At 59.6% G+C, this 14,390-nt stretch overlaps 5 protein-coding genes across 5 annotated transcripts; 3 read left to right on the top strand and 2 right to left on the bottom strand.

The window, feature by feature from the left end:
• Positions 1 to 153: 153 nt before the first annotated feature.
• On the top strand, positions 154 to 462 carry JDV02_005278 (uncharacterized protein; the record flags this gene model as incomplete). The annotated part of the gene is made up of 1 exon (XM_047986560.1): positions 154 to 462. One exon carries the CDS (start codon positions 154 to 156, stop codon positions 460 to 462), a length of 309 nt encoding a protein of 102 aa, XP_047842542.1.
• Positions 463 to 1,727: 1,265 nt separating this feature from the next.
• On the top strand, positions 1,728 to 3,247 carry JDV02_005277 (uncharacterized protein; the record flags this gene model as incomplete). The annotated part of the gene is made up of 6 exons (XM_047986559.1): positions 1,728 to 1,895; positions 1,952 to 2,059; positions 2,111 to 2,407; positions 2,461 to 2,549; positions 2,607 to 2,674; positions 2,730 to 3,247. 6 exons carry the CDS (start codon positions 1,728 to 1,730, stop codon positions 3,245 to 3,247), a joined length of 1,248 nt encoding a protein of 415 aa, XP_047842541.1.
• Positions 3,248 to 6,021: 2,774 nt separating this feature from the next.
• JDV02_005276 (uncharacterized protein) lies at positions 6,022 to 8,080 on the bottom strand. Its single transcript, XM_047986558.1, has 2 exons — positions 7,568 to 8,080; positions 6,022 to 7,515 (listed from the first exon to the last, which is right to left on the bottom strand). Exons 1-2 carry the CDS (start codon positions 7,983 to 7,985, stop codon positions 6,335 to 6,337), a joined length of 1,599 nt encoding a protein of 532 aa, XP_047842540.1. The 5' UTR covers positions 7,986 to 8,080; the 3' UTR covers positions 6,022 to 6,334.
• Positions 8,081 to 8,379: 299 nt separating this feature from the next.
• On the bottom strand, positions 8,380 to 9,769 carry JDV02_005275 (uncharacterized protein). Its single transcript, XM_047986557.1, has one exon. The coding sequence runs from the start codon at positions 9,479 to 9,481 to the stop codon at positions 8,480 to 8,482; it is 1,002 nt and encodes a 333-aa protein (XP_047842539.1). The 5' UTR covers positions 9,482 to 9,769; the 3' UTR covers positions 8,380 to 8,479.
• Positions 9,770 to 10,156: 387 nt separating this feature from the next.
• Positions 10,157 to 14,176, top strand: IRR1 (cohesin complex subunit). Its single transcript, XM_047986556.1, has 3 exons — positions 10,157 to 10,724; positions 10,820 to 11,028; positions 11,080 to 14,176. Exons 1-3 carry the CDS (start codon positions 10,328 to 10,330, stop codon positions 13,945 to 13,947), a joined length of 3,474 nt encoding a protein of 1,157 aa, XP_047842538.1. The 5' UTR covers positions 10,157 to 10,327; the 3' UTR covers positions 13,948 to 14,176.
• The last annotated feature ends 214 nt before the right edge of the window (positions 14,177 to 14,390 follow it).

Genomic DNA, 14,390 nt, shown 5'->3' with positions numbered 1-14,390 from the left:
TCTGGACCTCCGAATCAACGCCAACGCCGCCGCTCTGGTTCCGTCAAGGCCCCGGACTTCATCTCCTGCAACCCGCTCAGGTTTTTAGCTTGTCCCGCCAATGCTCCAGCTTAGCAGCAGTCCCGCCCGACAGACGACCCCTATGGTCTCCGTATGCTACCAGAAGACGAGGGGCTGGTACTTCGTATTTGCATCGCACATCCAGCGAGCATGGATCGCTCCGGCTCTATTGGCAACAACAGCTTCTTGCGAGCCCACTTGTGCCCCGCCGGCACGTTTTGGATCGTCGAGGGCTCCGGAGTGGAGGCTGCCTGCAAAGGACGTGTGCGTTTGGCACGACGTGCCAGGACGGGCACCGAGGGCCTGGTAAATGCCTCCTCATCGCTGTGGAAAATCCCTGGAGGACCCATCTCCCCGTCGCCGCACCAGGGCATCATCGTCACGGCCGACCAGCATCCATAGTGTAGGCGCGCCTCAGCGTCGACGGTTGGCACCGCGACAGGCTGGGGCGCCGCGACGACGCTCCCGAACAAGTCTAGGTTCGCCGAACCATGCATGGCAGGGCATGGCAGGGCATGGGTCGGGCTACAGACGCCTAGTGCGCTGTCAGCAGCCCTAGGAACACGCCTTTGACAAAAACGCAGCCCTGCCATCCCCAGGCTCAAGGCTGCACCAGACGGCACTGACAGGGTCATGTCCGGATCGCAGAAGCTGGGTTGCCGTGCCTTCCGGCCGTGGCTCAGTGACTGGCCTGGCGCCCGTTGTCGCATGACTCGGATCGGCAGCTCCAGCGCATGCCAACGGCCAACCATCCCCACGTTGAACTCGCGCGCGCGCTCGCAAGGTTGCACCCCGTCGTACAAGGACCCTGTCCCGGTGGGCTGGCCTGTGTCGCAGGTCAAGCTCGCGGGCCTGGTGGGAAAGCAACGACATCCTCCACGAGACAAGGTTTGCAGGATGGCTGCTGCTTGATGGATGCATGGCAGAAGCGTTGCCTCCTATGTTGCACCCGAGCGGAGGACAGGATACCGCATGAAGGACTGGCCACCAAGCCCTTCCGCCGGACCGCCGGGACACCGAGCGGCCTGCAGACCTATCGCAGCCATTCGGCATGGCACAGGTGCTCTTGACCCGGCTGTGAGGTTGCGCACAGGGGTTACAGGGTGCGGCGGTCCCTCTTGTTGTGTGGGAGGGCCGGGAAAGCACGCGACGGGCCCAAGCAAGACGTCTGGCTGGTGCTAGGTAACTTATACAGCAACCGACCTAGGACGAGACTCCCACCCGCGTGGACGTAACCATGACGGATGGGCTAGAGGCAAACATAATCGGCCGTCCATGCGCCGGTGTCGATCTAGCTGCTGCTCCGTCCCCGTACCTTGCATGGGCGCGCTACTCGCGCCCCAACTCCATCGTTGGCGTGTCTCCAGCGCTCTCAACTTGGCGACACCCCGACGCCACATCTTACACAGATGCACCCTGGTCTAGCATTGCTGCTGCAGGTGGTCGAATTGTACTTTACCGTTGCCCTCCCATCTTTTGTCTCTCCGTCTGTTGGCACTTGCTAGGTGTTGCCCATCATACTGGCCTTGCGTACATCGTCGCCTGCCCCGCCACCCTCCGCTTCGACTTCACGAGTCTTGCTCCTTCAATATCACCTGTTCGACTTGGCGCCGCGAGAACAGGACATGGTGCTTAGAAGTTAACCGAGCCGGTATCGTTGAACCGACATGACGGAACACAATGTCGACCTTACCGAGAACCTCGGCGCGTCTATGGTGGGCACCTGCATTGCATTGCTCGTGCTCAGCTGGATCGCCGTCGGGCTACGGACGTACACGAGGGCCATATTGATGAAGAGTTTCCAGATCGACGACTGGCTCATGCTCGTTGCTCAAGTTGGTTCTCATCCCTCCGGCTCTCGCGCCCGTACCGTTGCTTATACGATGTACAGCTCATTTTTACGCTCACCTGCGCCATGGTCATTGAGGGGGTGAACAAGGGCATGGGAAAGCACAATGCAGCAATCACCAACGAAGACGACCGGGTTGCCGCCCTCATGGTATGTGCCGCGGCCGACGTCCCGCCAAGACCCTCGCTCACATCAAGGTAGTGGCAAGCTCTGGCGACGGCGATATACATTCTCGACATGATGTTCATCAAGCTCAGCATTGGTATTTTCCTTCTCCGGCTGGCTGTCGGGAAGGTATACAAGTACATCCTCATGGTCAGCCTAGTCGTCATCGCGCTCTGGAGCTTGGGCATCTTCTTCTGGGACGTGTTTCAATGCAATCCGGTTGCGAAGCAGTGGGACTTTAGAATCGACCACGGGCACTGCGCCAGCGCCGATGAGATCATATCCGCCGCGTACGCTCTGAGCGTCATGACGGTGCTGTCAGACTGGCTCTATGTGAGTCGCCTTTTCCTGGCCCTGCGGTGCGCTAGCTAACACCGATCTGGCAGGCTCTTTTGCCCATTCCGATGCTTTGGAGTGTCAAGATGACGAAGCAAGCAAAGGCGACTGTGATTGTGATTCTTGGCCTCGGCATATTGTGAGTCTGCCCCTGCGGGGCGTGCCGAGATTGCAGACAGCTAAAGCCTTCAATCAGCGCGAGCATCGCCACTTTGATCCGACTCAAGTTCTTGAATGGGCTGCAAGAATCAGACGATCTGCTGTGTAAGGGTCACCATGGTCACGAAATAGGTTGTTCGTTCTGACTGAGTGGCGATAGATACGGCAACGGATGCCATGATCTGGACGGTGGTTGAGCCTGGCGTTGCCATCATCGCTTCGAGCCTGGCAACGATCCGACCGCTCCTGCGAGCCATGAGGGTCAGCGGTTTTACATCGACGGACAGGACTCCGAGCACGGGCGTATCGGGCGGAGGGCGTTACGGACAGAACAGTCGAAACACGGCGACGCGATCCATGCCTGGCTTTGGACCCAACGACGTCTCGCTTCATCAAGTTGGCTACGGCACGGAATCGAGGCAGGCAAACTACCAAGTCAAAGGTGCAGCGGCAGGCCTGACGTTTGACGAATTCCACAAGCAGGCCATGACGGGCGGTCAAGCCACGGACGAGGTAGGGCACCACGACGCCAAGAGCGAAGTCTACGTGATTGAGGGTAGTAAGAACTCGCCGACATGGAGCTCCCACGACCTCCACCCGACGAACCGCTCCCTGGAGGACTTTCACGACCTCGAAGAGCAGAGCCAAGGTCTCGGCATCTCCAGCAGGGCCAGATGACGACGGGCCAGGGTCGGTAAAAAGGGAGGCACAGGGGGATCTGCTTAGTATGGTTTTAGGGACCCGGGGCGTCGGGTCGGCTTATTCGGCGTTGGGTACTCTGATGGGCGTCTTGGACGGGCGTCTGGCTAACATGTTTATTAGAGCTCTTTGTTTGGGAAAAGTCATGATACCAGAGCAGGCACATGGACTCCTGTGGGGATAGATGGGGGCAGTCGTGGTCGCCAGTATATAGATGGCAGCGGCATGGGTGAGGCTGCCATGCTCGTCATTCCCTGGCGGGAGATGGGCAGCCCAAATGACATTACGCTGTTGAGCGACACCTGCGCACCGAGACGGCGAACCTTGGGAGACGTCGCGACGGGTTACCTGCCAGGCACACTTTCTCTCCTTGTCCATCTGCCTCCATTCCCCCATGCCTTTTATCCGTAAAGCCGAACATGTCTAGGTTGATGCCGTGAATACATCGAGCCCGGAGGAACGGGGAACCTCTGGTGGAGACGGGGAATGGAGCCACAGAGGGTGTACGGGGGGTCTGGGGAGGGCGGGGTTCTGGAGAGATGTGGTGAGGCACGGCACATCCATGACTTTTTTGTCTTGTGCGCAATTCGCTCCCCTCCTGGGCTCAATGTCAGAAAACCGCTTGCAGATATGCGTTGAAGAAAGCCACGGAAGGGAGAGAGGCCCTTGCTCATGCCTGTGTGTGGGGGGGGGGGAAATCGGGATGTGGGTGCGGATAAAAGGAATTTTGGGGGAGGGAGGGGGGGAGGGGGATTGGAAGGTTCCGAGCGGGCGGAGGGGATGGGTGGATGGAGGGATGGATGACTGATGGGGCAAGGAGGGGGACATGTAAGTGGTGGCGCTGCTTCTGGAAAGCGCAGGGGTGCCATTTCATGCATGCCATGCCTGCCATGCCTGCCTGCCCACAGCGGGCGGCAGAGATGGATGCACATGCAAGGGGGGGGGCAGCCCACCCACGTCGCTCGTGCGTGCATGCATGCGTGCATGGAATCCATCCATCCGGGTGATTGAAGAACGATGATGAGCGACGTACGAAGTAATACGAATGAATGTACGTGTAGGTACGTCTGTGTGTTGCGAGGCGGCAGCGCGTGCGGGCACACGAACGCACGGGGCTCCAACAACGAACCTATTTCTCTCTCTCTCAATTCAACTACCTACCGGCGAATAATAAATCTCACCACCACACACGTGTGTGTGTGTGTGTCTGTGTGCATGTATGTATGTATGTATACGTACAGGAAAAGGTAATGCCGTGAGAGGGGGTTCGCGCGAGCCAGAAGCGGTGGCGGCGGCAGCAACAACAGCAAGGTTCGGTTGAGGAGACCGTCATCTGTGGCGGCGGGCGGAGGCGGCGCCCCATTGCTGACCTGGTGGACGTTGGTGCCCTTGCATGTCATGTCAACCTGCCTGGGGGATGGGGGGTGGGTGAGATACTACTGTTTATCCCGACGGGTGGCGGGTGCCGGGACCGCTCGCGCGCGCGCAGCCGGCTTTGTGTTCTGGAGGAGGAGGAGGAGGAGGGGGAGGACGGGACACGCGTCCTATAGTTCTGGCCTCCCCTCCGTTTGTAAATCTGGTATGAAGTGGTGTAACTAATCCTTTGTTGGAAGGGGGGGAGGGCAGACCAGCGAATATGTAAACTCTTTACGCGTGAGTGAGCGGGTGAGAATGCGTAGTGAGAGAAGAATGGAATGGAAGGGGAGGGGAGGAGAGGGGAAGCGGAAGATGTAAGAGGAGGAGGCCATCCTTTGTTCTGGTGATTCCACAAAGGCCGTCGAGGTTTACCTTACCCCTCCTTCTTCTTTGTCAACCACTATACCGTACATACAAAGCTACATATTTCGTGTCTACCTCCCCCCTGTCTCGACTCAGCCCTAGTGGGAAGCTCGTCAGCGGCAAGGGATGGGTGGCCCGGGTAAGAGGGCAAGCAGGCAGGCAGGTAGTTACTTGAAGGCACGCCAACAGAGCAAGGTACAGTCCGTGGTAGGTACGTTTGTGGCACGGCACGGCATGGCATGGCATGGCATGGCATACATGAATCTCAGCGCGCTGGGTCGACCGAGCGAGCGAGCGAGGATATGCAAGGGGGACCACGTTAGAATGCGCCGGCGAACCTCTTTTGCTGGACTCTATCTAATGATGGAAGCGGCAGCAACTCCGCGGCGCAGCGGCCTGGGGGACATGAGTACCGTGTGAATGTATTTACTACATGTACGAAGTATGCCATGGACGTGCTGCTGCAAGGTCCGCCGTCTTGTTGGGCTAATAACGCACGCTGACCTGACCTTGTTCCTGGTTCTACTAGGCCCTACTAACCTACCTACCTGTCCGTCTGTATGGTAATATTATGTATTTGTGTATCGTCAGGGCCGCTGATTTGCTGCTGATGCTGCTGCGCGCAAAGCAACAGCCGCCGAAATCAAGGATCCCGTGACGATGGATATGCAAAAGCAGGGTTCTTCTTCTCCCAGATGCCAGATGGCACACGACACGCACTTACACCAACCTCTCCTTCTCATCCATGGTGGTGGTGCTTCGTGAGTAATAAACTTGCCACGGGCGCAGCAAGTAAAGACTTGGAATAAGCTACACAGGTCCACGAGGAAAGCAAATCAATCCGTGGGCCTCGTTTTTCTTTTCTTCGCGAGTGATGTGAGCCCTTTTTTTTTTGGGAGTTGAGAGCAAAATATACTGGTACACCACTGTACCTGAAACAACCCGGTTGGCCCTCCCGCCTTTTGGGGGGGGGGGGGGGGGACGGATGGTGGGCTTCGGACGCGAGTACGTCGACGGCCTTGGGTCCCGACAGCCGGGATGATGAAAGGCTCTCACAGGACACCGTTCCCACCATCACACGGCAGGGAGAGCCCAAACAAACAACGAAGCAAAGGACCTGGACGGCACACCTGAGACCACCACTCCAACTAGCGAGGGGCCTCCAGCAGATGAGACGACGGCCATGTGCCGGCGGCGCCTTTGCTCGCGTTACGGCACGTAGCCCTGTATATTCATTCGCACCGCGTACCTGCATAATGTTTCGAGGTGGTAGCGGCATCGCCAGTGCTATGACTCAGGGACGGCCAGATCCTCGGCCGCGACGTTCCACTCCTCCTCGTCGTTCCACATCGGCGACAGGACGAAGCGTCCCATGATCTTGCCCATGCCGATGCTGTCGCCGCCGATGACCCCGTGCTGCGGCTTCTCGTCGTTCTCCTCCATGATGACGGCCGTCGTCACAAAGTTCATGCCCGCCGCCGGGCTCAGCTCCAGCGTCGTCCCGCCCCAGTCGAGCTCCACCTTGCCCGACTTGCGCACGTTGAGCCTGCCTATCATGCCGCCTTGTGACAGCAACTGTGACCTGAACCCGCCCGTCTCGTCGTCGTCTTCATCTTCGTCGTCGTCGTCCCCACCGGCAGTGGCACGCCGGCTGTCGTCTTGGGTGAGGTCCACGGACGCCGCCGGCGCGCCCGCCATGTCGAACGCTGTATCTTCCTGCTTGACCTTTGGTCGCGGCGCCGCCACTTGCTTGAGCGGCGGTATTAACGGCGGGAACTGGAACAAGTACATGCGGCCGTCCTTGTTCGACGGGCCTTCCGACTTGGTTGCCCCATCCTCTTCGGTCACGGTGATGGCCCCCAGCTCGCTGGCGAGCAGATGCATGTCGGCTTGGATAATCTTTTCCTCGGGATCTTGGGGTATCTCCTTCTTGGGTTTTGCGACCGGTATAGGCTCCCTCTCTTGTTTCGGAGATGTTAGCGTAGGGTCAATGTCCATGGGGTCCTCGGTGTCGGGCTCCTTCTTGATGGCGACCTTCTCCTCCAGCCTGGGATCCCAGACGCCCTCCTCCTCTGGCTGCTGTTCCAGCGGCAGGGAGCCGTCGCCGTCGACCCAGAGGCTCTCTTCCTCCCCCGTTGCGTTTTCGGCCGCCTCGAGCTCTGCTGTGGTGGCGACGACGATCCCCGTCTCCTTGTGTTCCCTTCTGTAAATGCCCATGGGCATGGCGCTTGGCGCCCGACCGCTGAGCGCCGCCATCATGGCCTCGTCTTCGCTGTCGAGCTCCTCCTCCGGAGCCATGACGTGTAGTTTGTCGGCGTTGATTCTCGCCTCGCGCATTCGTGATCCATCAGCCTCGGCGAAGCCTTTGCCCTCGGATTTGCCCGACCTGCCTCCGGCACCGTGGAAGCCGCCGCCAGGTCCGCTCCCCGCGCCGCCTCCTCCGAACCAGCCACCGGCTCGTCCCGATGCTGTTTGCAATGTCAGCGTCCAGCCCAACCATCACGAGGGCCGTCGACTTACAGCCTCCAATGCCTCCTCCAAACGGCCCGCTCGCCGTGGTAATCCCACGACCGCCTCTGCTGCCCATTGCATCTCCGCGACTCCGTTTGCTGCGGAATCTTGAGCGCCCTTGCGCTCGTCGCTCTGCTGCTGCTCTCTCCGTCGCCTTTTGCTCCTCCTGTCGTGCTAGGGAGTCTCGCTCGGCCTCATCTCTTCGCACCGCCTTCGGCTTGAATCTTCCTGTTGAGGCGGCTCGTGTCGCCCGGGTTGTGCCGCGACGCACTGTGCTTGGGCCGGCGCCGGCGTCCGAGCCTGCCGGTGTCGCCTCGCCCGCTGAGGCTGAAGCTGTGTCTGTTGTGTCGGTGGTGGAAGATCTGGTGACTCCGGCGGCGGCGGCGCCTCTGCGGCCCCCCCTTGCCGTTGCCCGTCCGCGAACCATGTTTTCTGTCAGGCTATAATGAATGGGAAATCATCGAATTTCGCCGGGTATCGCAATGGGATCTTGTCGTGACGCATTCGCTTTTGTTTGTAGAGGGAAGCGAAGCTCCAAAAAATTGGGCGGTGGAGGGGCGCGTTGGTGGGGGACGAAATTCTGCCGTTTTTAGCGGCCCACCGCCAGCCGCCCACGACAGGTCAAGCCCATGCTTGTATGTGCTGTGGACAGAGACGCTTCGATAGACCAGTCAGCTAGTGTGCAGTGCCTCGACTGATGCATGCTAAAGAAACTTCTGGTTCTTGTTGTTTAGCAGTAAACACACCTGTTGTGGTTTTATGACACTGACTTCCCAGACTACTGCTGTTGCTGTTGCGAAGTTGGCCGATGTCGCGATACGCCTCACGTCTCCGGGTTTGGGACATTGATGTCACCATGCCCAGTATTGCAAATTTGGGTATACTATCAACGCTGAAATTACTTCGCCAAGATCACATCCACTACCTCACACACATGAGCGCCTCCTCGCCAAACCGCGCTTCCACCGTACCTTCCTTCATTAGCATACCCCCAAGCCACTCCTTACCCGCCTCGACATCTGGCGCCCCGAATTTGACAATGACACAGCCCCTGACGTGCGCCGCAGACCACAAAACTCCTTGGGCTTTCTCTCGCTCGATCCGCTCAGAGCGCCACAGTTCAAAGTTGGACATGTTCTTGCTCTCCTCTTCTCGCGCCTCCTTGGTTCGAAAGTCACGAGCGCCTAGGCGGGGCAGGGCGTCGAACTCAGCCAGGAAGAACTTGCCCACTGGCTGGAGCATGGTTCCCCGGAGTATTAGAGTCCCGAACACGAACATCTTGTGCATGGTGTCTCTCAATGGAAGGCCGACCGCTGTGCTGCCTTGTCGCGAAAGAATCACCGAGTCCCGAACGAGCAAGCGGTCCCGGGATCGATCGGTCCCAGTCAGCCATACCTCGTTGCGACCCCTCCAGTTGACGAAGCTCCAGTTCTCGCCACGAGCCGTGCGGCCTGCCGTGACCCAATCCAGGAGACATAGTGAGCATCGGCTGGCCAGCTTGAAGATTTGCGTCTGGGTGTACACGCTCTCCTCGAATGGTTGGACGGGATCAGGAAGCAGACAGAGCGCCGAGTCCTGCTCCATGGTGACTGTCATGGCCTGGCTGGTGACAACGTCTGGCGAGGGCGACTTGAAGATCTTGGTGTGGCCCTGGGTGACGAGACTGAGTTGCGCCCCGCGGCGAATCTCAATGCGTAGGTTGACAGAGTCGCCGCCGACAAGGCCGCCGCCGTATGATAAGAGAAAGACGACCACACTCTTCTGGCCGCCGGTGGCAGACGTCGGGGAGATGAGCTTCAGCGGGTACTGGTAGGCTATGGCCTCCAGTCCGTTGCCTCCGCCGGGCAGCAGTTTCGCGACAATCTTGCCGTCCCCGGGGGCCGCCGACGTCTTCGGGAACGGGTGACTCCATACCTGGACCATGGCGTGCGATGTCGGGTTGACTATCTCTGGAGTCTGACCTAAGGACTACGATGGAGTCCTTTGCGAGTGGCCTTGTCAGAGCATGCTTGATGAGCAAGAGCTGCTCGACCCCGCGCAGTTCGACCGCCCCGTCACCTGCGGCCGCCTTTCGTCTGGATGAGGGGAGCGGATGGTGGTGGACCCAGCCGTCTGTCGTGTAACATGCATCTATCCATGTCTGCGGACGGTCATCTTAGCCGCCGCGGTCGTGTGCTTTGGCCGAATGGTCATTTGTAGTGGGCGTTGATGTGGGCGGCAGACTGACGGGCCCAGACGCCAGTCAGCCAGGGGGAATCGGGGGGCGGACGTGGCGCCACAATTCCCTGGGCTGATGGATGGCCATTGGCCGCACGTCCCGAATTTTCGCCGACAGAGCGCAGCCATCCGCCGCCCACGAAGGGCCCCCCCTCCTGTTTGGGGCTGCCCACTCGTTGGTGGGCAAGCCCCCGCGGAAGCCACACCTACGATGCTGCGGTGTGGTCCCCTGGGCGGCCGCCATTACAGCGCCCCCAGGCGTGTTTACAGCCCCCGGCCAGCCAGCGACGGCCCTCCAAACGCCGCCCGCCTCCACTAAAGCCGACCTGGAATAACGCGCGCCTGGGCTTGTGCGGCAACGTCTGGTGGTCTCCTCGTGCCCCAGAAACGTCCCAATCCGAATCAATACGATTCATCGCGACTCAACCTCCTGCACGCCCGCCGCCCCGACGACGACGCGCCGCACGACCTGAGCGCATTCGCAGATGCCGCCCGCGTGAACCACGCCGTCTGCTCCCGCGATACACGCACACGCACTCGCACACGCACGCCATGGACAACAGCGCCAGCGCATCGCCCGAAGCCGACTCGACGTCGCGTCGCAGATCCGGACGCGTCGTGCGGGCGCCCGCCAAGTTCGCGCCCGAGCCCGCCGCATCCGCCGCGTCGAAGCGCAAGCGCGGCGACCAGGATGGAGATGATGTCGACGATGAAGAAAATGTCGAAGACGACGATGAGATGAGCGACGACGACGCCGCCGCCGCCAGCGACGGCGACCACCCCGCGCCGCGGTCGCGCAACAAGGCCAGCCGTCCCAAGAAACCATCTTCCAAGAAGCCAAAGATCAACGGCACGACCCCTGCGGAGACAGGACACCTCGCACGTATCCCTAGCAGACCCAAGAAGGCCGTCCGCATCGACGCCGGGGAGAAGGGGACCGGCATCTTTGGTCAGTCTGCCCCCCACCTGCCAGCGACCCTGCCCTCCGCGGAATCTCTCCCTGCTGCGCCTGACAATTGAATCACTGCTGATCCAATCCTGCAGCCGAGATTTTCGGCTCCGGCGACTCGTCGAGTACCGTTGCCCAGCAGTGGTTGGAGAAATACAGAGCTGATGACGCGGTCGCTATGAGCGACCTCATCAACTGCGTCCTGCAATGCTCCGGCTGCGATCTCGAGGTCACACCAGATGATATTCGCGACCCGGACAACATCCCCAACAGACTGGTCGACCTCCAGAGTACCTATCAGGAGGTATGTTGAGGTCGCCGCCGAATGTAGGTGTATCTGGCTGACGTGTCTCAGCAACAAATCACAGAGTACCCGTTGATCTCTAGGGCCAAGAGCACGAGATCCTTCAGAGACCTGCTCGTCGGCTTCTTCCAGTCGCTTGTCGTCCTACTTCACGAGACCGAGGTTCTCTACAAAGATCCCGAGCTGATGGACAACCTACATGCATGGCTCGCCAGCATGTCATCGTCGTCGCTGCGCCCTTTCCGCCACACAGCTACCACCATCGCCCTCGCCGTGCAGTCTGGCCTTGTCGAGGTCGGAGGTATGCTCGACCGCAGAATAGCAAACAGTGGACAGGCCGTCTTGGCTGCGAAGAAGGGCAAGAACAAGACCAAGGCTGCCGAGATTCAGCGCAACCTGGACCAGGCCAATGGCTACCGCAAGTCTTGCAGTGAAGCGATCCAGTCCTTCTTCGACACAGTCTTTGTCCATCGGTACCGAGACGTGGATCCCAAGATTCGCGCCGAGTGTGTCGAAGGCCTGGGCTCGTGGATCTGGGACCTGCCGACGGTCTTCATGGAGCCGGGTTACCTCCGCTATCTGGGATGGATGCTGTCAGACACCAACGGGGCGACTCGCCAGGAGGTTCTGAGACAGCTTCTCCGGGTCTTCAGGCGGGACGCCAAGAAACTGGGCCACTTCATTGACAGATTCCGCCCGAGACTGATCGAGATAGCCACCCTCGACTCGGAGGTCTCGGTCAGAGTGTCGGCCATCTCCGTCATCGACACCCTCCGCGCGGCCGCCCTCTTGGAGCCCAAGGAAATTGACGCTATTGGCAAGCTCATCTTCGATACCGAGCTGCGGATCCGCAAGGCTGTCGTTGGCTTCTTCGTAGCCTGCATCAAGGACGTTCATGACGGAAAGCTGGCCGAGATTGGCGGAGAGGAGGCTTTAAACGAGCTCAACGATGCAGACGAGGACGACTACGAGTCGCCGCGCAAGGAATGGGTTAACATCAAGTGCCTTGCCGAGACGCTGGCGATCTACGACGCACAAATCGAGGAATCTCAGCAAAATGGCGCTCAGGCGGAGCTTGATGCAGCTGACCTCCTCGAGTCGACCGTTCCTGACACCCGGATATCACTTGCCGCTCAGGTCCTTTACGAGAAGCTTACAGAGGTCAAATCTTGGGAGATTTTGGCGGGCTACCTGCTCTACGATCACTCGACAAGTACCAAGTCCAAGTCCAGATCCAAGTCCAAAGCTACGTCGGCGGAGGCGACGTTTAAGAAGGCCGTCGCTCCGACGCCTGCAGAAGAATCGATTCTCCTGGACGTGCTCAGCTCGGCCATAAAGCTGAGCCTGGTGCAGACCGGCGAGCATGACAGGAACAGGCGCAAGGGCCACCGCTCTGAAGCAGCCGAGGCCCAGGAAGAAGTCGCGCTTGAGCTGACAAGCACCATTCCTAAGCTCCTCAACAAGTTTGGCGCCGACGCTGAAACGGCGGCCATCGTCCTCCGACTGGAGCACTTCCTCAACCTTGACGTCTTTCAGCAGCTGCGGCAAGACGCGTCCAAGTACGAGAAGCTCCTCGATGAAATCAGCACGCAGTTCAACAGGCACGACGACAAGCGGGTCCTGTCCGAGGCAGCGTCTGCTCTGCTGCACGCCCGACAGTATGAGGAGCTCGAAGAGGTGACGGACAGCAAATTGTCCGTGCTGTGGGAGAACGTCATCAATGTTCTGCGCAACTTTGACAAAACCTGCGAGCTCTCTGTGCGCGGCAACCTGGGAGCGGCGCCGCTTCGTGAGCTGGCGACTGTTTTGCTCAAGATTAGCAAGCTGGCTAGCATATCCGACTGTGTCGATGCCCTCGAGGCCGGGTCAAAATCTGCGGATTCAAGTGCCCCAGCCATTGAGCTGCTGTCCAACATTGTGCACCGCGGAAAGTACGAACCGCAAGAAGATGAGATTGACGATCTTGAGGACGAGGTCGTCACCTATGCCATCAGGGCCTGCCAGTTCTATTTCATGTGGAAGACGCGGAGCCTGTCTGAGATTCTGACGGCCGGCACGACCATCGCCGACGCCGACCTTGATACCCTGTCGATGCTGTACCAGTCATACAGGAGGCACCTGATTGAGACATTCTCGTCTCGCGCCGCCATCGATCAGCTGCGCCTCTTCGCCACCGGGAGCCTGTGCGACCTCCACCTCACCTTTGCCGTCATCCGACGCCTCGTTAAGGGTTCGGCCGCCCGCCCCGAGGTTGGGCGAAAACTCGGCTTCCTGGTCGCCGAGATCGAGCCCGGTCTGGTGCCGGAGCTCATCTCCATCTTTGACGGCGCCGAGAAGCAGTACGCCAAGAAGGCCAAGAAGGACAAGACGCTCAACGAGCCGGCTGAAGACGAGGACCCGATGACGGACGAGGAGGAGGAAGACGAGGACGAGGACGAGAGCCTGACCAAGGAGGAGCGCCACGCCGCCGAGCTGCGGGCCGAGAAGGCCCTCTGCGAGCTCGCCGCCAAGTACGTCCTCGCCCTCACGGCCAAGCTCATCGACGACCGCGGCTCCCAGGCCAGCAAGCTGCGCCGCCGCATCCTCCGCAACCAGTTCAAGCTGGGCAACAACTTCAAGGAGGTGGTGGCCTACCTCGACGAGGAGAGGATGGCCCGCCGCACCAAGAAGCCCGCCGCCAAGCTCACATCGACGCAGCACCCGCCGCAGCGCCCCATCAGCGACGAGATTGTCGACGATGACGACGACGACGACATTGACAACATCTTTGAGGACGCGGAGCCTGAAGAAGGGACGCACGAGGACCTGCGGAGGCGCGAGCTCCTCGACGACGACCCCATCGAGGATGACGACGACGACGAGGACTTGACGGCACGGCCCGCTAATGACATGGATGACGACGATGTCCTTGGGGACTGAGTTTGCGGTCCTTTTGTATTGTTGAAAGTGTTCACGGTTTTTGATCGTCCGAAGTGATTTTGATTCGGTTGCCGTCATCAATGACCGGTGGTAACCCATCTACGCTAGGCTGGGCTGGGCTGGGCTGGCTTGAAAAGGACGATGACGAAGAAGAGGAGCGGTCCGCTACTGATGTATTCCCTTTCCTTCTTGTCTTCCGCGCGCGCTTTGATTCCTGGTCTTGCGGTTTAGGCTTGTGTCCAATGAACCCCCCCCCCCCGTTTGTTGTTTCTCTCGTTTGCCCTGGCTCAGTGTATGAAAAAAGATTATTTGACTACATGGATGTCGAGGAATGAGATGGATGGAGGGGCCTTGGGGCGGCCCCTCTATGCTGGCCTGGCGTTTGCTTTTGCACTGTACATCTTATTGATCAATCAAGTCATTCCGAGCTTCGTGCGACCGAC

This window comes from Purpureocillium takamizusanense, chromosome 4 (assembly GCF_022605165.1).
Source record: "Purpureocillium takamizusanense chromosome 4, complete sequence".
Lineage (NCBI taxonomy): Eukaryota > Fungi > Ascomycota > Sordariomycetes > Hypocreales > Ophiocordycipitaceae > Purpureocillium > Purpureocillium takamizusanense.
The sequence above is the reverse complement of the archived record's forward strand: the minus strand, read 5'-3'. Positions and strand labels throughout refer to the sequence as shown.

Excerpts from the sequence above, each read along its gene's own strand:
- JDV02_005275 (XM_047986557.1), bottom strand. The coding sequence starts at position 9,481 with ATGGTCCAGGTATGGAGTCACCCGTTCCCGAAGACGTCGGCGGCCCCC.
- JDV02_005276 (XM_047986558.1), bottom strand. The coding sequence starts at position 7,985 with ATGGTTCGCGGACGGGCAACGGCAAGGGGGGGCCGCAGAGGCGCCGCC. Across the intron at positions 7,516-7,567 it reads TGGAGGAGGCATTGGAGGCT|CATCGGGACGAGCCGGTGGC; the intron begins GTAAGTCGACGG and ends CATTGCAAACAG.
- IRR1 (XM_047986556.1), top strand. The coding sequence starts at position 10,328 with ATGGACAACAGCGCCAGCGCATCGCCCGAAGCCGACTCGACGTCGCGT. Across the intron at positions 10,725-10,819 it reads GAAGGGGACCGGCATCTTTG|CCGAGATTTTCGGCTCCGGC; the intron begins GTCAGTCTGCCC and ends CCAATCCTGCAG. Across the intron at positions 11,029-11,079 it reads TCCAGAGTACCTATCAGGAG|CAACAAATCACAGAGTACCC; the intron begins GTATGTTGAGGT and ends GACGTGTCTCAG.